The 26006-nt window shown below is 43.5% G+C and overlaps 1 protein-coding gene across 29 annotated transcripts in view; it reads left to right on the top strand.

The window, feature by feature from the left end:
* The window catches only part of tns1b (tensin 1b), a 278602-nt gene that overhangs the window by 142345 nt on the left and 110251 nt on the right, over window positions 1-26006 (top strand). For 6 of the 29 annotated variants that reach the window (XM_090215547.1, XM_090215544.1, XM_090215549.1 and 3 more), the window contains exon 1: window positions 6850-7595. The exons of the other annotated variants lie outside the window; for them this stretch is intronic. In XM_090215547.1, coding sequence (XP_090071673.1) covers window positions 7575-7595 — 21 coding nt within the window. In that variant the 5' untranslated portion in view covers window positions 6850-7574. Of the gene's footprint in view, window positions 1-6849; window positions 7596-26006 lie in introns of those variants that run through there. 29 annotated transcript variants of the gene reach the window in all.

Genomic DNA, 26006 nt, shown 5'->3' with positions numbered 1-26006 from the left:
CCTGTGTATATTGGTTCCTAACTTCCCTGAAAAGTTGCATATCGCGGGGGCTATTGGATGCTAATGCAGTACACCACAGAATGTTTTTGTGCTGGTCAAGGGTAGTCTTGGTTCACTCCAAGTCTGGAGTGAACCAAGGGCTGTATCTGTTCTTAGTTCTAAATTTTTTGAAAAGGGCAAGCTTATTTAAGATGGTGAGGAAAGCACTTTTAGAATAACCAGGCATCCTCTACTGACGGATTGAGGTTAATATCCTTCCATGATACCCGGGCCAGGTCAATTAGAAAGGCCTGCTCGCTGAATTGTTTTAGGGAGCATTTGACAATGATGAGGCGTGGTCATTTGACCAGGCAATGAGGCAGTGATTGCTGAGATCCTGGTTGAAGACAGCAGAGGTGTATTTAGAGGGCAGGTTGGTCAGGATGATATCTATGAGGGTGCCCGTGTTTACGGATTTAGGGTTGTACCTTGTAGGTTCCTTGATAATTTGTGTGAGATTGAGGGCATCTACCTTAAATTGTAGGGCGTCTGGGGTGTTAAGCATATCCCAGTTTAGGTTACCTAACAGTACGAACTCTGAAGATAAATGTTGGGCAATTAATTCAAATTAGTTCACATATGGTGTCCAGTGCCCAGTCTTTAAAAAGTGGCAACAGTTAGAGGCTTGTTTCTGGAAAGGTGTTTTTTTTAAAGTAGAAGCTCAAACTGTTTGTCACAGACCTGGATAGCATGACAGAACTCTGCAGACTATCTCTGCAGTAGATTGCAACTCTGCCCCCTTTGTCAATTCTATCTCGGCGGAAAATGTTGTAGTTGGGTTGGAAAAGTCTGAATTTTTGGTGGTCTTCCTAAGCCAGGATTCAGACACGACTAGTACATCAGGGTTGGTGGAGTGTGCTCAAGCAGTGAATAAAACAAACTTAGGGAGGAGGCTTCTGATGTTAACATGCATGAAACCAAGGCTTTTACGGTTACAGAAGTCAACAAATGATAGCGCCTGGGGAATAGAAGTGGACCTGGGGGCTACAGGGCCTGGGTTAACCTCTACATCACCAGAGGAACAGAGGAGGAGTAGGATGAGGGTACGGCTAAAGGTTATAAGAACTTGTCGTCTAGTGCATTGGGAACAGAGAATCAAACCAGCATATTTCTGGGCGTGGTAGAATAGGTTCAGGGCATAATGTACAGACAAGGGTATGGTAGGATGTGAGTACAGTGGAGGTAAACCAAGGTGTCGAGTAACGATGAGAGAGGTTTCGTCTCTGGAGGCACTAGTTAAGCCAGGTGTGGTCTCCACATGTGTGTGGGGTGGGACAAAAGAGCTATCTAAGGCAAGTTGAGTGGGACTGAGGGCTCTACATTGAAAGAAAACAATAAGAACTAGCCAAGACAGCAGTAGACAAATCACAGGTGTTGATCAGGAGAACTAAGACAACAACTGGTAAATGGCAATGAATGGGCAGAGTGGGTCAGTTAGGTACATACAGGACCTGAGTTCGAGGCTGGGGCCGACAGGGAAACAAAATGGGGTACTGTGTTATTGAAACAGTCCAGTGGGCATCAGCTGTGTAGCCGAGTGATCACAGGGTCAAAAGAGCAGCAATAGGTGAGTCTGGGTGCTGTTCGGTAGTCCCTACTACGCTAGGCAAGCAGGGGACACAGTGTTCAGAAAGCTAGCGGACCGGGGCTAGGAGATGGTTCTTCGGTGACATCGTAATAGAATAGCCTGTTGAGACCACATCGGGCGATCACGTCGGCAGTCCAGTCGTGATGGATCGGCGGGGCTCCATGTCGACAATAAATGGTCCAGGCCAATTGGCAAAAGAGGATTTGTAGCCCTAGAATTATCTGGTATATGGGCCTAGCTCGAGGCTAGCTCAATGCTATCTGGTGCTTGCTTCGGGACAGAGGCGTTAGCTAACAGTAGCCACTTGTTTGCAACTAGCTAGCTGAGATGATCCGGTGTAATGATCCGGAGCGGCAGGAATCCGGTGATGTGGTAGAGATAAGCAGTCCGATATGCTCTGGGTTGATATTGCCCTCTGCAGACTGGCAGGTATTGTCCGAGCAAAGGCTGGCTGGTGACCGAGCTTAAGGTGAAGACCGTTAGCCATGGCTAACAAAGACTAGTAGCTAGTTAGCTGGCTAGCTTCTGATGGAGATTCCAGTTATAAGGAATAAAATAGCAGATCCGTATCACATTGGGTGAGGCGGGTTGCAGGAAAGTATATTTAGTTCGTAGATAGAAAGTGAGTATAAGATATATACAAAAAAACTAGCTATTTACATGGGATAAGACAAAGACAAACACACACGTCCGACTGCTACGCCATCTTGGAGAAATATGTATGTGTGCAGTGTCAAGGGGGTCGACAATAAAAGACAGCAAATAGACACATTTCCATTTGACAATGAACAAAAATAAATATTCTATTTAATTCTATTATCTTTCACCCAATCAGTTCAATCCACAAACCTCACATTATTGTTATGATAGTGTCATAAAAAGGTTGGGTGATGTGTAGCAAGATGTTCTGGTGATGTGTAGCAAGATGTTCTGGTGATGTGTAGCAAGATGTTCTGGTGATGTGTAGCAAGATGTTCTGGCAATGTGTAGCAAGATGTTCTGGTGATGTGTAGCAAGATGTTCTGGTGATGTGTAGCAAGATGTTCTGGTGATGTGTAGCAACATGTTCTGGCGATGTGTAGCAAGATGTTCTGGTGATGTGTAGCAAGATGTTCTGGTGATGTGTAGCAAGATGTTCTGATGATGTGTAGCAAGAGGTTCTATGGTCTTACTTTCCTAATATAAATCTGTTTAGTCTAGTCTAGTCATTCTGTTTCTATATGTTTCCTCTCGATGGCGTTCCAGGAATGCAACGCTGTGGGATGCACATCTTTATTCTATTTTGCTCCGGCAGGCGTCTGTTTGCTCATACCTTCACACCACAAGCAGACTGGTATTTTCTTCCCTGATGCTGTACTGTACTGTACCTCTCCCATCAGACACCTCCCTCCCTGACGGTGAGTCCTGGCAGTGTCAGCGCTGATTACAGGCAGCTACAAGGGGATAATACAGCTAATAAAAACCAGGACACAGGAAATATGCCAGACCCATAACATATTAGCACTTAACTCAGGCATATTCTCACACACACTGCACATACCTCACCAAGATACTGAACACACCTATGAATAGCCTTCACACACATTCACACTCCTTAAAAACCAGGGAAGTTCCCAGACCCATTGAGTCTCGTCCGTTCATTTACTTTACTGTACATGATGGTATTTGCTAGCTAGCTGACGTAAACCACCATGTTGTTTTGTTGCTAATACAACAAGCATTGTGTCCTCCCCCCACCCACTCACCCACCCATCCACCCACCCTTCCTTCCTTCCTTCCTACTCCTTGTCATTAATTGTGGATTAAACAACACATACAGAACAGGCATCTGGTGAACACAACTGCAGGAATGAACTCCTAGCCTAGGTGTTACTTTGAAAGTGCTGCCATGTAATTATTCCGACCCAACTTCAAAGAAGATGGTCAATCTTTCCATGCGGAACATAGTGTAATTGTGTGTTCCAAAATGTTTGCCATATAAGCATAAGTGGTAGCGTGCTTGTTGAGAGTCGACTACTGTTTGTTGTAGTTGTCAAATATACTCTTGAGGTTATGGAAATATGATGTCATTGTTATTGTCAGAGGATATGACAGCTACTACAACATAAGGATGGTTAACATATTACTGTTATGTGTCGACTCACCGCTTTGGACATTGTGGTTCTTTGCCTATACTATGCTTATTATTTATTTCGCCTGAAGGCTTAAAAGCCCACACCAGTAGAAATCCACTTTTTCCAGCTGAAAGACGATGGCCAGAGCTTACCCATGATGTTGCTCAACAATTGAAGTCAATAGTTATCATTTTTGTCAAGTATGATATATTTGGGCTTGAAGTGACAAATCTGAATTGTGTACTTTGTGCAATTCCATGTGAATGCGGTGTCTTGTCCTGTGATATGATATACTAATTATTTTCAGCCTACATTTGTTTCATTTCAGGGTTTTACCTCTCATTTAATCCTGCATGGGCTGGCTTGGCTTTGCTGTACCGTGGCCGAAACCTACCAACAGCTTACCTACCAAAGGTTGCACCTTGTCCTTTACAATGTCGAAAAACGCATATCAGCTATCTTTGAATGATTATCCATATTACCGGAGATTCATTTTATTATTTCAAACTATTTCTATGGCGGATTTGCATCTGCAATGTACAGAAGATGCGAAAATGTTGGAGATAACAATTGATGAGGAAGTCAAAACCCAGCAACAACAGATAACATTAGCTAGCTAGATAAGGTTAGCATGCTAGCTAGCTACAACGACTACTGTCAGTGCCGTAATTTCCTTGTGGAAATCATTTCCTTGTGGAAATTACCACACCCAATTCATGAATAAGTAGTTCGTCTGAGGTGAAACCTTAACGTGGATTTCCTCTCTAGGACAGGTGAAATAGTGGCGGCAACTTCCTCTGGGGGGGTTGGGGGGTGCTTTAAAGTTGATCTGTATTCAATGCTACCTTAATATGTACAGTGCCTTGCGAAAGTATTCGGCCCCCTTGAACTTTGCGACCTTTTGCCACATTTCAGGCTTCAAACATAAAGATATAAAACTGTATCTTTTTGTGAAGAATCAACAACAAGTGGGACACAATCATGATGTGGAACGACATTTATTGGATATTTCAAACTTTTTTAACAAATCAAAAACTGAAAAATTGGGCGTGCAAAATTATTCAGCCCCCTTAAGTTAATACTTTGTAGCGCCACCTTTTGCTGAAATTACAGCTGTAAGTCGCTTGGGGTATGTCTCTATCAGTTTTGCACATCGAGAGACTGACATTTTTTCCCATTCCTCCTTGCAAAACAGCTCGAGCTCAGTGAGGTTGGATGGAGAGCATTTGTGAACAGCAGTTTTCAGTTCTTTCCACAGATTCTCGATTGGATTCAGGTCTGGACTTTGACTTGGCCATTCTAACACCTGGATATGTTTATTTTTGAACCATTCCATTGTAGATTTTGCTTTACGTTTTGGATCATTGTCTTGTTGGAAGACAAATCTCCGTCCCAGTCTCAGGTCTTTTGCAGACTCCATCAGGTTTTCTTCCAGAATGGTCCTGTATTTGGCTCCATCCATCTTCCCATCAATTTTAACCATCTTCCCTGTCCCTGCTGAAGAAAAGCAGGCCCAAACCATGATGCTGCCACCACCATGTTTGACAGTGGGGATGGTGTGTTCAGCTGTGTTGCTTTTACGCCAAACATAGCGTTTTGCATTGTTGCCAAAAAGTTCAATTTTGGTTTCATCTGACCAGAGCACCTTCTTCCACATGTTTGGTGTGTCTCCCAGGTGGCTTGTGGCAAACTTTAAATGACACTTTTTATGGATATCTTTAAGAAATGGCTTTCTTCTTGCCACTCTTCCATAAAGGCCAGATTTGTGCAATATACGACTGATTGTTGTCCTATGGACAGAGTCTCCCACCTCAGCTGTAGATCTCTGCAGTTCATCCAGAGTGATCATGGGCCTCTTGGCTGCATCTCTGATCAGTCTTCTCCTTGTATGAGCTGAAAGTTTAGAGGGACGGCCAGGTCTTGGTAGATTTGCAGTGGTCTGATACTCCTTCCATTTCAATATTATCGCTTGCACAGTGCTCCTTGGGATGTTTAAAGCTTGGGAAATCTTTTTGTATCCAAATCCGGCTTTAAACTTCTTCACAACAGTACCTCGGACCTGCCTGGTGTGTTCCTTGTTCTTCATGATGCTCTCTGCGCTTTTAACGGACCTCTGAGACTATCACAGTGCAGGTGCATTTATACAGAGACTTGATTACACACAGGTGGATTGTATTTATCATCATTAGTCATTTAGGTCAACATTGGATCATTCAGAGATCCTCACTGAACTTCTGGAGAGAGTTTGCTGCACTGAAAGTAAAGGGGCTGAATAATTTTGCACACCCAATTTTTCAGTTTTTGATTTGTTAAAAAAGTTTGAAATATCCAATAAATGTCGTTCCACTTCATGATTGTGTCCCACTTGTTGTTGATTCTTCACAAAAAAATACAGTTTTCTATCTTTATGTTTGAAGCCTGAAATGTGGCAAAAGGTCGCAAAGTTCAATGGGGCCGAATACTTTCGCAAGGCACTGTAGATAATTGTCACTAATTTGATTTAGATTTTTGACTAGATTTCATGAAAAAGCACTACATTAAATGTAAATCACAATGTTTAGTAGCTGAAAGTCTGTTGTTGTTTCCTTATGAAACATAATCAATAGTATCAATAGATCACTAGAACACAAGGGACTAAACCAGGGGTGACAAACTCATTTTGCCACATTCGATTTTCAATGAGGTCTGGGGGGACGCACTGAAAATGTGTAATATTTCCTCTGCGTCAAAATTTCCCCAAAATCATCCTCTATCCATCATTTTAAATAAAAGTTATACGCTCCCTGGTGGTCTATCTTTCATTTAGGTGATTATTAGCGAGCTGGATACAGTAAACAACATCTGTATGAATGTAGGTCCGTTATTATTACTACACAGTCTCTATTTTAGTCATTTGAAAGACCCTACAGGACTAAGCTATTGTTTCAAGGGATATTGGAGCTTTTCTGAAGCTTCTCAGTTTGTGTGTGTGTGTGTGTGTGTGTGTGTGTGTGTGTGTGTGTGTGTGTGTGTGTGTGTGTGTGTGTGTGTGTGTGTGTGTGTGTGTGTGTGTGTGTGTGTGTGTGTGTGTGTGTTTGTGACTGTGTCTGTGAATGTGTGTGTGAAAGAGGGAGAGAGAGGCAAGACATGAGCTTGTCAACTCGTATTTAACCTGTAACCCGAGAACCTGATAACAACGAGAGGGAGAAAAAAAAGGGGGCTTTCGTCTTGTGTCAAGCTCAAGTCCAACCCCTGCACTCCTTGGGAAATGTACCTAGATATACTTCTGATGTTTTTTTCCCCTCTCTCCTTGCTTGCGAGCATGTGCTCAGAGTGAGAGAGAGAGTAAAGGAGGAAGGAGTGACTAAGTGAGAGGGAGGAGAGCAAGGAGAGAAATAGCGAGAGAGCGGAGAGAGAGAAAGGGGGGATTAGCAATAGCCCGCAGCCAGACTTTCCCAATTTGTTGGTGCTGAGTGCTGCAGTGTGCTGTTCCAGATCTTGGGTGTTAGGGCTCACTATTTGGCCCTCTTCGTGGCACTTGACCGTATAAAGAGACTTGAGACATTTCTATGCTCATTTTTCTGGCAAGAGGGAGAGAGGAACGAAAAGCCAGAGCTATTAGCGTGGAGCCTTGTGAAGCCAGAAAAATACATACCTCTCTCTCTCTCACACACACCTCCACGATCTCTCCAGCCTAGGTAGGCAGCCTTTGGATTACCCCATCTAGTGTGCATGCCGACAAAGCAAGCCATTCTCTGCCTCTCTGCACACTGAAAGAAAGGACGATGTCGCACTAAACGTGGAAACAGCAAAAGAAGGAACGAGTGAAAGAGAGAGAGAGACAGTGAGAGAGGATGGCTACGGCTGTGTATCAGGTAAGAAGAACAGGCTGGTCCCACGCTCCTCTCGTTTGTGAGGAGAGCGCTTGTTTACCCGGTAGTTATGTCTGGGATTTGAGCTAGGTAGTCTCCGGTCTAGGTTGTGCAACTCCAGCGGTGAATGGAATAGCAACCCCTGGCACTGGCACACTGTGTTTGCTTGTTCTGCATAAAGAGACAGCAAGTTCTAAGTGCTCTCAGATGTGTGTGTGTGTCTGTGTGTGTGACAGACAGACAGACAGACAGGCATAACGAGAATAATGAGACAGAATGAGAAGGGAACAGGGGTGTGTGCACTGTCCATGTGAAATAGAGCATCACCTTTCAGTTCACTACATGCACTTCCATGTGGTAGACAGTAGTTAGTTTATTGGTACCATCGTGTTATGGTCCATTTAGCATGCTTTGGGTGGTCCCGTGTTGTCAAACTGTTCAGAGCTTGTTCTCAGGACATAAAATGGCTTTTGCCCCCTTTACTGAAGGATCTTTTTTTGTGTGTGTTTGTGTGTGTGTGTGTGTGTGTGTGAGTGTGTGAGTCTTCTTTGAGGGTGTGTGTTAGAGAAAATGAGGGGTAGTTGGAGAGTTATGTGTGTATCTGACAGGAATGACAAATATGGCTATAAGTGGCGGGCAATAGGTGTTCTCCTTGAGGGTTGTTTGTGTGTGTGCGTCTGGGTCTGCATGTGCTGCCGGACCTGCCTCTCCCCTGTACCGTTATCTCTGCCTCTACTGTAGCTCACTCCCCTTTTGACTCAGAGGCTCCATATATGTAGTTGTGGGTCCATCCATATAATTAATAATACCTTATAATGCTTGTGAGGTGAGACATACTGCATGAAGTCATTCTCCTTAAATGTATAAGCTGTGTATGTGTGTATGTTGTTTGAGAAGTCAGAGGTGTGTGTGTGTGTGTGTGTGTGTGTGTGTGTGTGTGTGTGTGTGTGTGTGTGTGTGTGTGTGTGTGTGTGTGTGTGTGTGTGTGTGTGTGTGTCCACGCAGCACCCAACACTAGACCCTGACCCTGCTCCCTGTCCAATAATAACCACAGTCACTCCGTCTCAACCGTGAGAAACTAACAGCAGTTTGGGAATTTTTGGCTCTTATAGCAGATGCAATTGCATCCAATTTGCGTCAAATTGGGGGGAAAAGAGCAACAGAATAGGGAGAAAACTTAGAGAGTATTCATCAGTGAGTTTGGAGCTCGTGGGAAATGAGCAGAGTTTGCTCTTAAAGACATCCCAGAGGTAATGTATACAACATTCTGTGTGTGTGTGTGTGTGTGTGTGTGTGTGTGTGTGTGTGTGGATGTGTGTGTGTGTGTGTGTGTGTTTGTGTTTGAGTGTGGCGCACCCATGTTCATCAGTCTCCAAGTATCTCTCCCCCTCTTGCTTCTTCCCATTATTAGTCCAGTCCTGGACAGAATTCCTCCCCGCTTGCCTCACCATATCAGGAATTCCTTGTTCATGTATGGCCAAGAGAAATGTGAACCAATATGGACCGTCTCACTAGAACATTGGGATGAAGCTTGTTTTGTGTGGGAATACTGTACCTATAGCATCCATTGGCAGGGAACCCGAGAGAGACTTGGTTTCAGTTTTGTCGTAGAAGCATATTTATTTTCACCTTCTGTCTGTTAGCCAAGCTTTGCTGCAGTCCACATCGGACTGCAGATAGATAGATGATAGATGTCCCCATGCAACAAAATACAGTATCACCGAGCGAGCCAGGGAAACAGATGAATAGTAGAGTTGCGTTTTAGAGCGAGAGCGGGTGATGAAGGGGTGTGTGAGTTTTGAGTGTGAGAGAGTGTGTGTGTGTGTGTGTGTGAAAATGTCTCACATCATGTCCTATAACCACATAGACTGTATACTGAGATCCTGTAGAATGTAGAGCATTCTTCTTATTTGCGCTGCTTGCCTCTAATTGTGATTTAAGAGCACCTTTAGAATTCCAGGTCCACCATTTTACTCTGCCCCTAAAACATTTGGATGAGGATTTTGGCAGAGCAATGCTTTGTACTGTGTGGTAAGGAATGTTGTTAGTCCCATTATGGAACTTTGGGGCTTGTTGCATTTCGTGGATATTTTTCTTTTTTATTATTATCATTTTTTATTGATTTAACCTTTATTTAACTAGGCAAGTCAGTTAAGAACAAATCCTTATTTACAATGACGGCCTACCCCGACCAAACCCGGATGACGCTGGGCCAATTGTGTGCCGCCCTACACACACACACACGCACGCACGCACACACACACACACACACACACACACACACACACACACACACACACACACACACACACACACACACACACACACACACACTGCAATCAGGGGAACAAGAGTTTATCATACAGGTGTAGGATCTTAATTCGATCGCCCTGTTGCTGGAGAACTTTCCTGCAAAGGACAGGACATTTTAAACTTGTAGTGTATTTGAGGTTTAAAAAGGCTTCTAAAGCTTAGAATTTCCACTTTGAAATGAGATTTTCCGTTAGGAAAAATGTATCAACCCCTACAAAAATGTACATAAATTATAATCCAAATAATAATTTACGTAATAATTATTGTTAGTGCAGGATTATTTTCCTAATGTAGCAAACTGGCTCAAATTAAGATCCTACATCTGTAGACCCTCACTCCGTATCTGTAAAACGGGAACACCGTATCTTGTGCGGCACCACTTTGTTTACATTCCTGTTGTGTATTTTAGCAGCACCAGCTTCATTCCTCCTCCCCTCCCGCACTGTGTTATTTTCCTCTTCCTTGATGGTAAACATAAGTACAGCTTCTGTGTGTGTGTTCAAGCGCGGGCACGTGTACTGTGTGTGATGGCTAATCACGTCTGTCATCTATGTTTCGGTGCAATCTGTGCGTGTGGATGTGTTTCAATCCCTCTTCAGGAAAGATAACGGTCCACCATTTTAATGTCTCTACAGAACATAGTGCTATCCTATTATCAACATTAGCTAAATCATCCAAAACATACGGTTTGTTATGATCTGGTAGAAGTTATTTAGGAGTTATTTTTTTCTGGTCCTGTTTTAAACATGTTCCAGCACTTTAAATTTATAAGCCAGATACACTGTGATTGGTTTACAGGAACAGTTTGACGAGAGACATCTCCAACAACTACCTGCTGTCACTAGTTGACACCGGGGCCCCACATAGTTACTGGTAGGGGAATGTCTTTTTAACCCAGGGATCAGATTACAATCTAAGCCTCTATAACTCCTCACCCTTCCTTAAAGAGATTCAGAGACAGTCATGCCTGTCCATATGGCAGTCATGCATATCCTCATAGTGTCCCCTTAAATTAGTTCAAGATGTGTTTCTCTCCAGAGACCAAAAGTGTGAGATTCTCTGCATCATACGGGGAAACTCTCACAGAAGGTGCTAACGTGCTAAAATGCTAGTTGTAGGGCTCCAAAGGTGAGAGCAAGCAAGGGCCACAACAGAGTCTGTTTTTTCTCCTCTGTGGCACGTAATTGATATATTATTGTACAATCATTGATTGGCTAGGGGGAGACTGTTCTAAGTTGCTGATTAGAAGGAAAGGACAAAGGAGAAGTAAACACATTGGCTTGAGTTTGAGGCCTGAAGTCGATATTGTTCCAGAGAGAGACAAGAAACGACAGCACATCAGACAGTGTACGTCATCATATACTGTGCCCAGTTTATTGAAAAACACAACCAGCCTCAGTATGCACTCCATCAGATTCAACGCTGCTTTAACGTTGGCACACGTTATGAGGCAGACATTAGCACTGCAGTAATACATGTGTCAACGGTTAATTGTTTACAGTCTGGCTTTTAGTGAGATGAATAAAATCTTTGAGGGCACAGGGCCATGTTTTCTGAAGGCCCCATATACTTGAAGGGGGATAAGCTAATGTTACACATGGCTACTTTAAAGACTTTTGGTTCCTCTACAGTAAAACTGTTGACCGACCCTAAAGGGAGGTTTGTTGAGATTGGGTGAAAACATCCTGTGTGTTGTTTTGGGCATAGTGAATAGTTGTCCATTCAGTTGTCACCTGACAGAGGGTCAGAACATCTCATGTCAAAGTAACCTTAACTCATGACTAAGAGTTGCCAGTTAAACAGTGAAAAGCCAACTGTGACCAAAATATGCCCACTCACGTGTCTATGAAAAGGTAATGAAAATGTGTTTTTTTTAAGTATAATAATGCTATCTTGTTCAAGAGAATGGTGTGATGTAACTAAAAAAAAAATCCATAGCTACCGTAATTGTGCAAATTAATGTCATGCCATGTGTTGTCTGGTATTCTTTACAGGTGTGTGTTTTGGTAACACTTAAAAGGAGAGCAGGAATGAAGTAATTATATTGCCTACAGCCCCATTGTCATCATATGTTATGAAGATTGCCCAATGACTTGTAAAGTAACAAATTGTACATAGCACAATTTAAAACTGACCTTAGATCAGTGTCAGGGCTCAACCTCATCCTATTTCTATACTCTAGTCACACATGGTGCACAATGTGATCTAAACGTCTCACGGTTCTCCACCAACAAAGTCTAGTGCCATACCAGCTCCTCAAGACTTAGGCCATCCATAGCCCCTATAATACCGCTTAATGGGGAACACTGGGCCCAGACATTTAATAATAGCTGATTTCTCCAAAATGCCTCCATGCAATTAAGACGGCGGTCTCGCCTTGCATAACGGCTCTTTATTGACCAGTGGTTGCTGCTGGAAGGGAGTGAAGGAAAGGGATAAAAGAGGAGAACGAGACCCTGTTTCCGCTCCTCTGTTCGCAATCCCAGCATTTGCCGCGGCCTGTAAGCTTGACAAGGGGGTTTACATTTGTGGCTGCGGGTAACATTGTCCCCGTTGATTACAGTAAAATGGCAGCCCTGTCGGTTGCCAGTTCTGTCAGAATCAATGGCTCGCTGTATTTTGTCTCTTCAACCACATCCCACCACCGTAGTAGAACTGAGTCATCCACGGCCCTGTTTGACCCTCCTGGGACACCGTCAGTCAAATATGGAGCCCGGCTCAATGACTGCACCATTATGCTTATTGAAAGTGACTTCTCTGACGACCCCAGGGAGTAGAATAGAATACTATATAAGATCACATTCATGGTGGTTATGTCCTTAACATTGTGTTTTGGTGTACAGTGATTGTTTTGAATCTATAGTTTACAACTCATAGTTTGCCATCTACAAACCTATTGGAGTCTAGAGTAATTCCCAACTGACAGAGGTTGAATGATGCCCATTCCCACTAAAATAGTGATCAATAGAGATCCTACTGTACATTCAAGAAAACTAGTTACAAATGCAACTAAGAAACTAAGACCCTAATACTATACTATCCAGCATGGCTAGATAGTATAGACCAGAGGTAGGGAACTACACTGAACAAAAACATAAATGCAACGTGTAAAGTATTGGTCCAATGAGTTGAAAAAATCCCAGAAATGTTCTATGCGCACTAAAAGCTTATTTCTCTCATACATGTGTATATATATAACAATCCATCCACCTGACAGCAGTGGCATATCAAGAAGCTGATTAAACAGCGTGATTATTCCACAGGTGCACCTTGTGCTGGGGACAGTAAAAGGTCACTCCAAAATGTGCAGTTTTGTCACACAACACAATGCCACAGATGTCGCAAGTTTTGAGGGGGAGCGTGCAATTGGCATGCTGACTGCAGGATCGTCCACCAGAGAATGTTAATTATTAACCATGTTAATTTCTCTACCATTTCTCCACCAATGTCATTTTAGAAAATGTGGCAGTAAGTCCAACCTGCCTCACAACCGCACACCACATATATGGCATCGTGCGGGCATGTGAGCGAGCGGTTTGCTGATGTCAATGTTGTGAACAGAGTGCCCCATGGTGGCGGTGGGGTTAAGCTACGGACAATGAACACAATATGCATTTTATTGATGGCAATTTGAATGCACAGAGATACCGTGACAAGATCCCGAGGCCATGTTTGGAATGCTCTGGATCGATGTGTGCGACAGCGTGTTCCAGTTCCCGCCAATATCCAGCAACTTTGCACAGCTATTGAAGAGGAGAGGGACAACATTCCACAGGCCACAAACAACAGCCTGATCAACTCTACGCGAAGGAGATGTATCGTGCTGCATGAGGCAAATGGTAGTCACACCAGATACTGACTGGTTTTCTGATCCACGGCCCCACCTATTTTTTTCAAGGTATCTTTGACCATTAGTAGCGTATCTGTATTACCAGTCATGTGAAATCCATAGATTAGGGCCTAATGAATTTAATTCAATTGACTGATTTCCTTATATGAACTGTAACTCAGTAAAATCTTTGAAATTGTTGCATGCTGCGTTTATATTTTTGTTCAGCAGCGGGATGGTTTTTGTCTGGAACGGATGGTCAAGGTGCCGGAACATAATGATAAAAAAAAATATATATATATTTTAGGGGGCCCAAAAAAATCACTTGTCCGCATGTTGCCAATTCCCTTAGCCCCTCCATACATTGTCACTTTCTTGCAAAGGCTAGAGAGGCTAGGTAGAAGGTAGGTACCCTCTTGCTTTGTCCCTATCCCACCCATCATTATCATCAGCCAGCATGTGCATCCCCCACCCCTACTCCTCCCAAAACTCCAGACGACTCCCCGAACGCTATGTGAAATATTCCCTCTCCCTGGGAACCATGGGTGCGCGCCAACAGTTGAGTGCGGGGAAGGGGGGCTGTGTTCCACGTAACATCCCCTCCCATGAGGTCTCTCTCTCTCTCGCTCTCTCTTATCCGGCCCTCAGTCTCCCTGTGGAATGTTTATGGAATGCAGGCCCTAGCTGTTTCCACGGTTTCATCAGAAAGCCCTTGTGTTCTTGTTTGCTTTTTCTGCCTTGATTGATGGAGGGACTTTAGTATTGGAAAAAAGGCAGGAAACACCTTGCAAGGTCTGGATCCTTCCATGCTGCAAATATTCACCATCCAGACCAGTAGCACTAAAACTACAGGGCTGGTCATGCAGCCAGCATGGAGCAGTCAACTGATCTTCAACAGAGAAACTGGGGTTGACATAGACTCTTGCCCTCACATTTGGCTGCGATATTATAGTCACAATTGGCAACAGTGTCATACAGTACAATGTTATGATTTACCTTCCAGGAGCAGAAATTGAGACTTGTATAAAAAGTTAAATGACAGTATTAGTCTTTGAGTGTGCAAGCAGGTATGCTTGTACATTGTGTTTGCATGTATATGTGTGTGTGTGTGTGTTTCTGTGTGTTTCTGTGTGTTTCTGTGTGTGTGTTTCTGTGTGTGTGTCTGTGTAGCATAGATGTGTTTTCTCCAAACTCCATAAAGGGAGCCACAAACAGAGACAGGCCCCACACACTTTACTGAAAAGTGTAACTCTTTCTATGTTCCCCAAATGGAAGAGTTTATTTGCTCTGCTCACTAACATTTCAATATTGGCTCTGGAATGAAACTGCGGTGATTAATGCTTATTTGAGCGAAGGTATGCAGTTGGCGTCCCATAGATGTGTATGTACTGTATCAATATTGCTCTAATGGAGTCAATTATGGACTTATTTATTTGCACATCAGCAATTCTGAGCGATTGTGTGCAAACAAAATGGTGGTTATAAGGGAGTGTGTGTGAACAGTTTGTACTTATTCAGCATGTGTGTATGCACGCGTGTCTTTGTCGTGTGGCGCACCCATGTCTGTATGAGGGATAGAGAAAGACATAGACATTCACCCATCTATCTCACCAGAGACCTCAGACGCCAATGAGAGATAACTCATGTTTTGTGCCAGTTAGTCTGCTGTCACCGTGTTTCCAAAACTAGACCCGGAGCATCAAACCAGCCCACCTGCCCGCGAAGGGGATTTCTGTATCCCCATAACTCTTCTCCACAAATGTGCTAAATGCCAGCCAGGCTGCCTGCCTGTCAGTGCTAGCCTGTCTCAGCCTGCCACAGCTCCCTGAGAGAATAACTATTGCTTTCCAAGGCTTGACTAAGGCAATGGTAGTCAAATTGAGTTATAGTACTGTTTGTCAGCTCAGGGGAACCAAGGGTGAGTAATCTAATGTTGCCATATCCCAATAGACTTAGACTTACACATTATGATAATCTACAACACGATACAATACATTGCAATTTTACAATAAGGTGTACTACAATGAAATACACATACACGTACCTATCGCATTTTACTTTCTTACATTTGATCATATGGGCATTATGTTCTTCCATTGCTTGGTCATGTTCAAATAACTTGTGACTCTGATATTGTTTCATGGCAGGAATCCACTATTACCCTCATACACACAAGTCTCCCTCGTGATTGGAGATTAACCTTCACCTTCCCCTCTGTTATCTGTATCCTAAGCAATAACCAACCTTTTTAGCCTGTTCCCAGATCAGTTTGTGCTGTCTTGCCAACTCCTATGGCCACACATACAGATCTGTGATCAGGCTACCACTTTCTTGCTCTCCTTGTTTCTGCCTCCCCTTTTCCCCTCTTTCACTGTCTCCATGGGGTTCTCAATGCTTGGCCATTTGCCAAACAATAAAAACATGGCAATGTGCAAATCACCTCATTGGTAAATAAGACTTGATCCCACATGTCATCTTGAAGAGTCTGGAGGAAGTGTGACCTCACTGTGCAGTAACAAAAGAAACAAGGCATAGCTTCTCTGCCATGTGACAGTAGTTCTGCCAAACAAAGATGGAGTGAGAATGAACAGGCGGCCCTGTTGAAGACGCAGCAGGCCTCTCCTCGCCAGGGAGAATAAACATGGCAGGGAATTAGAGTGTGTCAAAGCCTGCTCTATTCCACACCCCTCTTTCACCCCTCTGCCATGTGCGCTCTCTCTCTGTCTCTCTCTCTGTCTCTCTCTCTGTCTGTCTGCCTGTCCCTGTCTTCTGTCTAACTCTCTCTCTCTCTCGCCCTCTCTCTCTCAGCCCCTCTCTCTCTCTCTCAATTCAATTCAATTCAATTCAAAGGCTTTATTGGCATGGGAAACATGTGTTAACATTGCCAAAGCAAGTGAGGTAGACAACATACAAAGTGAATATATAAAGTGAAAAACAACAAAAATTAACAGTAAACATTACACATACAGAGGTTTCAAAACAGTAAAGACATTACAAATGTCATATTATATATATATATACAGTGTTTTAACAATGTACAAATGGTTAAAGGACACAAGATAAAATAAATAAGCATAAATATGGGTTGTATTTACAATGGTGTGTGTTCTTCACTGGTTGCCCTTTTCTCGTGGCAACAGGTCACAAATCTTGCTGCTGTGATGGCACACTGTGGAATTTCACCCAGTAGATATGGGAGTTTTTCAAATTTGGATTTGTTTTCGAATTCTTTGTGGATCTGTGTAATCTGAGGGAAATATGTCTCTCTAATATGGTCATACATTGGGCAGGAGGTTAGAAAGTGCAGCTCAGTTTCCACCTCATTTTGTGGGCAGTGAGCACATAGCCTGTCTTCTCTTGAGAGCCATGTCTGCCTACGGCGGTCTTTCTCAATAGCAAGGCTATGCTCACTGAGTCTGTACATAGTCAAAGCTTTCCTTAATTTTGGGTCAGTCACAGTGGTCAGGTATTCTGCCGCTGTGTACTCTCTGTTTAGGGCCAAATAGCATTCTAGTTTGCTCTGTTTTTTTGTTAATTCTTTCAAATGTGTCAAGTAATTATCTTTTTGTTTTCTCTCTCTCTCTCGCTCTCTCTCTCTCTCTCTCTCTCTCTCTCTCTAAGATGTTACTCACATCCATCCCCTTGCCTGGCCCTTCAGTGTTGCTAAATGTTTTTTATTTTTTTATTATTTCACCTTTATTTAATCCAGGTAGGCTAGTTGAGAACAAGTTCTCATTTACAACTGCGACCTGGCCAAGATAAAGCAAAGCAGTGCGACACAAACAACACAGAGTTAGACATGGGATAAACAAACGTACAGTCAATAACACAATAGAAAAATCTATATACAGTGTGTGCAAATGTAGTAAGATTAGGGAGGTAAGGCAATAAATAGGCCAGTGGCAAAATAATTACAATTTAGCAATTAAACACTGGAGTGATAGATGTGCAGATGATGGATGTGCAAGTAGAGATACTAGGGTGCAAAGGAGCAAAAAAATATTTTAACAATATGGGGATGAGGTAGTTGGGTGGGCTATTTACAGATGGGCTGTGTACAGGTGCAATGATCTGTGAGCTGCTCTGACAGCTGATGCTTAAATTTAGTGAGGGAGATATAAGTGATTTTTGCATTTCGTTCCAGTCATTGGCAGCAGAGAACTGGAAGGAAAGGCGGCCAAAGCAGGAGTTGGCTTTCAGTGAAACACACCTGCTGGAGTGTGTGCTATGGCGACCAGTGAGCTGAGATAAGGCGGAGCTTTACCTAGCAAAAACTTATGGATGACCTGGAGTCAGTGGATTTGGCGACAAATATGAAACGAGGGCCAGCCAACGAGAGCATACAGGATGCAGTGGTGGGTAGTATATGGGGCTTTGGTGACAAAACGGATGGCACTGTGATAGACTACATCCAATTTGTAGAGTGTTGGAGGCTATTCTGTAAATGACATCGCCAATGTCAAGGATCTGTAGGATAGTCAGTTTTATGGGGGTATGTTTGGCAGCATGAGTGAAGGATGCTTTGTTGAGAAATAGTAAATAATAATAATAAATAATAAATAATTTAATTTTGTATTCGAGATGCTTAATGTGAGTCTGGAAGGAGAGTTTACAGTCTAACCAGACACCTAGGTATTTGTAGTTGTCCACATATTCTAAGTTAGAACCATCCAGTGTATTCATGATAGATGGGCGGGCGAGTGCGGGCAGCGATCGGTTGAAGAGCATGCATTTAGTTTTACTTGCATTTAGTTTTACTTGCTCGTCTGGAGGTTGTGTCCAAAGAAGGGCCAGAAGTATACTGAATGGTGTCGTCTGCGTAGAGGTGGATCAGAGAATCACTAGCAGCAAAAGCGACATCATTGATATATACAGAGAAAAGAGTCCCCCATAGAGACTGCCAGAGGTCCAGACAATTTGACACATTGAACTCTATCTGAGTAGCTTGTGATCCAGGCTAGGCAGTCATTTGAGAAACCAAGGCTGATGGTTTGGCCAGGTCGATGAAGACAGCTGCACAGTATTGTCTTTTATCAATGGCGGTTATGATATCGTTTAGGACCTTAGCGTGGCTGAGGTGCACCCATGACAAGCTCAGAAACCAGATTTCATAGCGGAGAAGGTACGGTGGGATTTGAAGTGGTCGGTGATCTGTTTATTAACTTGGCTTTCAAAGACTTTAGAAAGGCAGGGTAGGATGGATATAGGTCTGTAACAGTTTGGGTCTAGAGTGTTTCCCCCTTTGAAGAGGGGGATGACCGCGGCAGCTTTCCAATCTTTAGGGATCTCAGACGATATGAAAGAGAGGTTGAACAAGCCAGTAATAGGGGTTGCAACAATTGCGACGGATAATTTTAGAAAGAGAGGGTACAGATTGTCTAGCCCAGCTGATGTGTAGGTTTCCAGATTTTGCAGGTCTTTCAGAACATCAGCTATCTCGATTTGGGTGAAGGAGAAATGGGGAGGCTTGGGCAAGTTGCTGTGGGGGGTGCAGAGCTGTTGACCGGGGTAGGGGTTGCCAGGGGTTGCCAGATGAAAGCATGGCCATCTGTAGAAAAATGCTTATTGAAATTCTCAGATTTATCAGTGGTGACAGTGTTTCCTAGCCTAGTGCAGTGGGCAGCTCGGAGGAGCTGGGAGGAGGTGCTCTTATTCTCCCTGGACTTTTTTGAGTTTGTGCAACAGGATGCACATTTCTGTTTGAAAAAGCTAGCCTTTGCTTTCCTAACTGCCTGTGTATATTGGTTCCTAACTTCCCTGCAGTACGTCACAGGATGTTTTCATGCTGGTCAAGGGCAGTCAAGTCTGTAGTGATCCAAGGGCTATATCTGTTCTTAGTTCTACATTTTTTGAATGGGGCATGCTTCTTTAAGATGGTGAGGAAAGCACATTTAAAGAATAACCAGGCATCCTCTACTGATGGAATGAGGTCAATATCCTCCCATGATACCTGGACCAGGATGATTAGAAAGGCCTGCTCCCTGAAGTGTTTTAGGGAGTGTTTGACAGTGATGAGGGGTGGTCGTTTGACCGCGGACCCATTACAGATGCCGGCAATGAGGCAGTGATCACTGAGATCCTGGTTGAAGACAGCAAAGGTGTATTTTGAGAGCAGGATGGTTAGGATGATATCTATGAGGGTGACCGTGTTTACAGATTTAGGGTTGTACCTGGTAGGTTCGTTGATAATTTGTGTGAGATTGAGGGCATCTACCTTAAATTGTAGGATGGCTGGGGTGTTAAGCATATCCCAGTTTAGGTCACCTAACAGTACAAACTGTTAGATAAATGGGGGGCTACAAATTCACATATGGTGTCCAGGGCCCAGCTGGGGGCTGAGGGGGGTCTATAACAAGCGGCAAGAGACTTGGATTTTTAAAAGTAGAAGCTTAAACTGTTTGAGCACAGACCTGGATAGCATGACAGCACTCTGCAGATTATCTCTACAGTAGATTGCAACTCCACCCCCTTTGGCAGTTCTATCTTGGCGGAAAATGTTGTATTTGGGGATGGAAATTTCACAATTTTTTTGTGGCCTTCCTAAGCCAGGATTCAGACATGACTAGGACATCACAGTTGGTGGAGTGTGCTCAAGCAGTGAATAAAACAAGCTTAGGGAGGAGGCTCTGATGTTAACATGCATGAAACCAAGACTTTTACGATTACAGAAGTCAACAAACAATAGCACCTGGGGAATAGAAGTGGATTTGGGGGCTACAGGGCCTGGGTTAACCTCTACATCACCAGAGGAACAGAGGAGGAGTAGGATAAGGGTATAATAACTGGTTGTCTCGTGCGTTTGGGACAGAGAATTTAAGGAGCAGATATCTGGCCGTGGTAGAATAGATTCAGGGCATAATGTACTGACAATGGTATGGTAGGATATGAGTACAGTGGAGGTAAACCTAGGTTTTGAGTGACGATGAGAGAGGTTTTGTCTCTGGAGGCACCAGTTAAGCTAGGTGAGGTCTCCGCATGTGTGTGGGGTGGGACAACAGAGCTATGTAAGGCATTTTGAGCAGGACTGAGGGCTCTACAGTGAAATAAACAATAAGAACTAGCCAAGACAGCAGTAGACAAGCCATATTGACATTAGAGAGAGGCGTAAAGCAATCACAGGTGTTGATCAGGAGCGCTAAGACAACAACGGGTAAATGGCAATGAATGGGCAGAGTGGGTCAGTTAGGTACATACAGGACCTGAGTTTGAGCCTGGGGCCGACAGGTAAACAAAATGAGGTACCATGTTATTGAAACCGTCCAGGGGGCTTTAGCTGTGTAGCCGAGTGATCATAAGGTCAAAAGGTGAGTCATAAGGTTAATAGGTGTCAGGGTGCCATTCGCTAGTCACTACTATGCTAGGCAAGCAGAGGACACATCATTCAGGGACTAGGAGATGGTTCTTCGGCGACATCGTAATAGAATAGCCTGTTGAGACCACATCGGGTGATCACGTCGGCAGTCCAGTCATGATGGATCGGCAGGGCTCCGTGTCGACAATAAATGGTCTAGGCCTATTGGCAAAGGAGGTATTTTAGCCCTAGATTTAGCTGGTATATGGGCCCGAGGCTAGCTCAAGGCTAGCTGGGGTTGTTTCGGGACAGAGGCATTAGCTAACAGTTGCCACTCATTTGCAGCTAGCTAGCTGCAATGATCCGGTGTATTGATCCAGAGTGGCAGGAATCCGGTGATATGGTTGAGAGAATCAGTCCAATATGCTCTGGGTTGATATCGCACTGTGCAGACTGGCAGGTGTTGTCCGAGCTAAGGCTGGCTGAGCTAAAGCTGGTTGGCTGGTGACCGAGAAAAAGGTGAAGACAGCAAGCCTTTGGCTAACAAAGACTAGAAGCTAGTTAGCTGGCTTGCTTCTGATGGAAGTTCCAGTAATAAGGAATAAAAATTGCAGATCCGTACCGCATTGGGTGATTTAGTTCGTTCGTAGATAGAAAGTGAGAATAAGATATATATGAAAAATACTAGCTAAATACATTTTGAGAAGGGAAACAATGTTATGTAGTCAGTGTGGGAAGGATCACACTGAAAGAAAAAAGAGAAAGGAAAGCATAGCTGTTGCTCAGACGGAATGTTCTGAAGGGGGAATGGGCACTAGCACATGGGCCAGCGATTCCACTTCATTCCTTTCTCTATTGTTTATACCCAATAAGTCCAAACTAACACAGCATTTTGCAAACTAAGATACCCCTTCTACGGAAAGCCCTCTGTTATTGGTTACGCCAAGTAAATTGAATTTGCACACTGAATATTTCTATGAGGAATTGCCAGATGCATGGATGTATTGGGTCTGTGTAAACATTAAAGCACTCAGGAGCGGCCTTGTGTTTATGCCAGTGCCAGAGGATGGAAGGTTTGAGTGGTGATATGCCCCATTTTTGTCGCTGTGGAAATTCACCTGACCCACCACGATTGATTCATTACATTGTAATGGTAGCCTGTAGTGCACAAGCAGCTCACCTGTCACACTGCCACAATCAAACAATTTGTGAAGAGAAGGATTGATTACTTTTTATTTTCTCCGACCACTTGTGGCCGCGGGACTATCAACGCAAGCTAAGCCATGATCCCGAGCTATCAACCCAAACTGAGCAATCCTAAACTGTTTTAAAAAAAATCAATAGTCAAATCTATCTATTGTAGTTTATCTGTAGTAGCTCAACACAATACAATGCTTGTACATCCTCCCCTGTAAGCAATGAACGACTGTATATCCTGTACTGACAGAGCCATTTGCCATGGACTTTTGTCTGCGGGAAATTGACCGTGATTTAATGTTGTTAACACAAGCATGTACAGAATGCAACAACACAATTACCATTTATTATATTGCACTTGTTCGTACACTTCGATGGCATCAACACACAGTCATGGCTGTCCCTGCACCCATACACTGACAAAGGCTTTATGTTTTTCCCCCATGCTAACTAAAGTGGACTGGAAATCACATTTTATTTGATTTTATTTGAAACGTTTTGTCCCTCCTCTCCTTCCACCACTGTAAATGTAGTACTTGCATACTCCACTTGAAACGGTTACCCAGGTCCTTAAAGGCATGACAATGTCCTGATAGAAAGTAACCAGAGAGAGAGAAAGAGAAAAGAAGGTAACTTTTTCGGCGGGGGATCCCATTTTTTCCAGCAAATCATTTCTTTGCGACCCCACCCCATATTTTAATGATACAACTTTAACATTTGTAAATTTAGATTTTTACATCAACAAATAATCTCTTGTCAAAATGAAAAGCAACCAATAAATACATTTACTCAAAATAATTGTCGAATTGCGTTTCTCAAAAACATTGTATATTGTCCCATACAATAGTCTGAACTCTTAAAAACATGTAGTTATTTGTTTTTTGGGGCGACCCCACCTCGTTTCCCCCTTATTGTCACGACTTCCGCCGGAGTCGGTCCCTCTCCTTGTTCGAGCGGCGTTCGGCGGTCGACGTCACCGGCCTTCTAGCCATCACCGATCCACTTTTCATTTTCGATTTGTTTTGTCTTTGTTTTCTACACACCTGGTTTCAATTCCCCCATTACATGTTCATTATTTAACCCTCTGGTTTCCCCGATGTTTGTGTGCGTATTTGTTCTATTGTTCAGGCTGTTACTGACGGCTGGTATTTTGTTGCCGGTGTTTGTTATTACGCCCGTTTATTTCGTGGTGCCGGTATTTTTCCCGCACATTTGTATTGTGTTTATACAGGTGTTATCTTGTATTACATACCTTGTCCACGCATCTCCGCTCTCCTGAGCCTGACTACTTTCACCAGTTACCCACAGCCTTGACACTTATGGGGTCGCGACCCCAACTTCGAATACCCCTGCTCTACAGTATGACATATTTTTGAATAAATCGTTATGAATGCAACTATATTTATTCACCTGTATTCTCAAAGTCACCTGGAGGCTCACTGAGGCTCTCCTTCCATTCTTTATGCCACACCTTACCATTCTCCACCTGCAAATCTGTTCACATTTCCAACTCTTTTTTACTCATTTCTCCCTCTCTTCTGCACTTGTGTCAGTTTAATATTTTCTCAGTGCGGTTACCCACGGTTTGACCTGCGGTGGGCCCAATGCTAAGTGTTCACCTGGTCCTTCTCTTAACAGTCTCTGTGCCTATTCTTTGACCATCTGCCAGGCTACAAGATGCATGCTAAACTATGTGCTACAGTTGGCCTCTAAAGCCAAGAGTACAACTGAATGGAAATGGCTACCTAGGGTAGAATCTGAGTTATTATTTTATGGGTAGACCTCTTCCGTTCTGTCTCAATCTAGCCTATTGTGGGTTCTCATTATTGTGGCCAAGTAAGGAGCCCAAAGGGGTCAAGGATTGCGCATTTACAAGATTATTAGTCCAAATGTCGTCATCCCATTGGAATTCATACACACCGTCTCACATCTGAAATGCCATCACTTGGCTGTAGGGAGTGTTTGAATAGACCCACATGCGTGCCCTTTAGGCTTTGTGTCAATTGTCCTACCTTTTCTTCTGGTCTTCTGTCGAACTTACTCAGTAAGTAAGTCTGTGTCCCTCCAGCTGTGTTAAAATCCATTAAATTGCATTCATGTGTAATAAATGTTTTGCTGAGGGCTATCATTGAACTTTGTCACACAGGAATTCATTGTGATTCATAGTGCATTGGTCAGCCTGTCAGTAGCGGTGCGCGCCCCCCCCCCCCCCCCCCTGAAAAAAAGCCATAATACAACTTACACTGAATGTGTTGTGATAATTGTGTTGTTTGCTCTATAACCTGTTAGTTCATATGCCTAACAACTATTGATTTAGAACCACAGAGAGTTACTGCGAGTTGCAAAGAAAAATGTAGCTGCTTCCACTATTCAAGCACCATTTCAACATTTCAACATCATCAAATCACTTCAATTTAGGCTAATCATCATAACCTAAATATGATGTGGATGTCCATGGTTCTGATTTATGTTTGCTTGCATGTGTGTGCGTAGAAAAACATGTTGACTCACCCTACTTGTAGAAAAACGTCAAAGCCATCCTCTTCTCTTTCATGTTGACAAAACGGTCTATCACTGTCATACAGTACACACTTTTATTTTTTGTTGTCCTAGGCTACCTGGCTAGAATGCTTGGTCGCTAGCCTAGCTTCCATTCATAAGCAACGTTAATTAGTTATCATTAGCCTTCTACAGCTAGCTACATATTGAACTAATGGTTGGATCAGAATCGTCGTTATAATAATTGGCCAGTACGGAGAATTAAGTAAAACCACAAGTCCAAATCCCTATCTCCATCCATGGATAATTTAGCTAGCTAGCCAGCCACCGGAGGACAACAACACAACGAGATGCAACAATTCAAGTTCTTTCTGTTTATGACCTAGACTCTGGTACAATGTGATACTCGTTTGTACCAGACAGTACCCAAATGATAGCCTACACGTTGTTTTTTTTTGGGGGGGGGGGGGGCGGGGAGCTTCCCTTGGTGTCAATGAATACATGCCACTGCTGCCTATTAGGATATTTGACTGAGATTAGCCTTAGCCCTTAGCCTTGTTAATCCTCAGTATAGATTTGTGAACCAATCCCAAAGACCACTTTCCATTCCCCCACCAGCATATGCCCTTCACGGCAACCTCGATAAGCACATCCTCGATACCAATCCGACCCTGAAAATTCATTACTCAAGGGAGGGTCATGGAGGATTGCAGGGCAAGTGGAAATGGGCGGGAATTTCGGGTGAAACCCACAAGGTGTCGGAGTGGTTATTGATTGCAGGTGGACTTAACTATTAGCAGCAGGAGCCTGGGGGTGAAGTGGGGGCCATGTGATGAGATGGGATGGGCACCTCAGATGGGCACCTCAGCGGGGCTCAGACATTCCCCAGGCCCCTTGGAGTCCTTGGATGAGCTGAGAGGCATGGAGGGGGCAGCTGTCAGTGTGTGGAGTGAACGGGAGGGTTGGGGGGTAAGGTGCAGACATGGGCAGGCATGGTTGAGGTGATTTGAGGAGGGTAACAGTGTGGAGACTTGAACCAGGCTGAGATACTGTACTTTGTCAACTCACAGCACCTCTAAATATGCGCAGCCTTTCCCAAGAGACAAGTGGCATTCCATGGAGCTGTCCTCATGCTACTTGATTTATCTGGTTACAGTCAGTCATTAGTCAGAGATACAGCATTTATTTTGGGTTACACTGTATTTAAATAGTTCCCTACGAATGCTACATTCTATACATGCTCAACTAACTACTATGCACCTATTTTTTTCTGGTATCAGATAGC

The sequence above is a fragment of the Oncorhynchus mykiss genome, chromosome 22 (assembly GCF_057628025.1).
Source record: "Oncorhynchus mykiss isolate SJ-2025 chromosome 22, ASM5762802v1, whole genome shotgun sequence".
In the NCBI taxonomy this organism is placed as follows: Eukaryota; Metazoa; Chordata; class Actinopteri; order Salmoniformes; family Salmonidae; genus Oncorhynchus; species Oncorhynchus mykiss.
The sequence above is the reverse complement of the archived record's forward strand: the minus strand, read 5'-3'. Positions and strand labels throughout refer to the sequence as shown.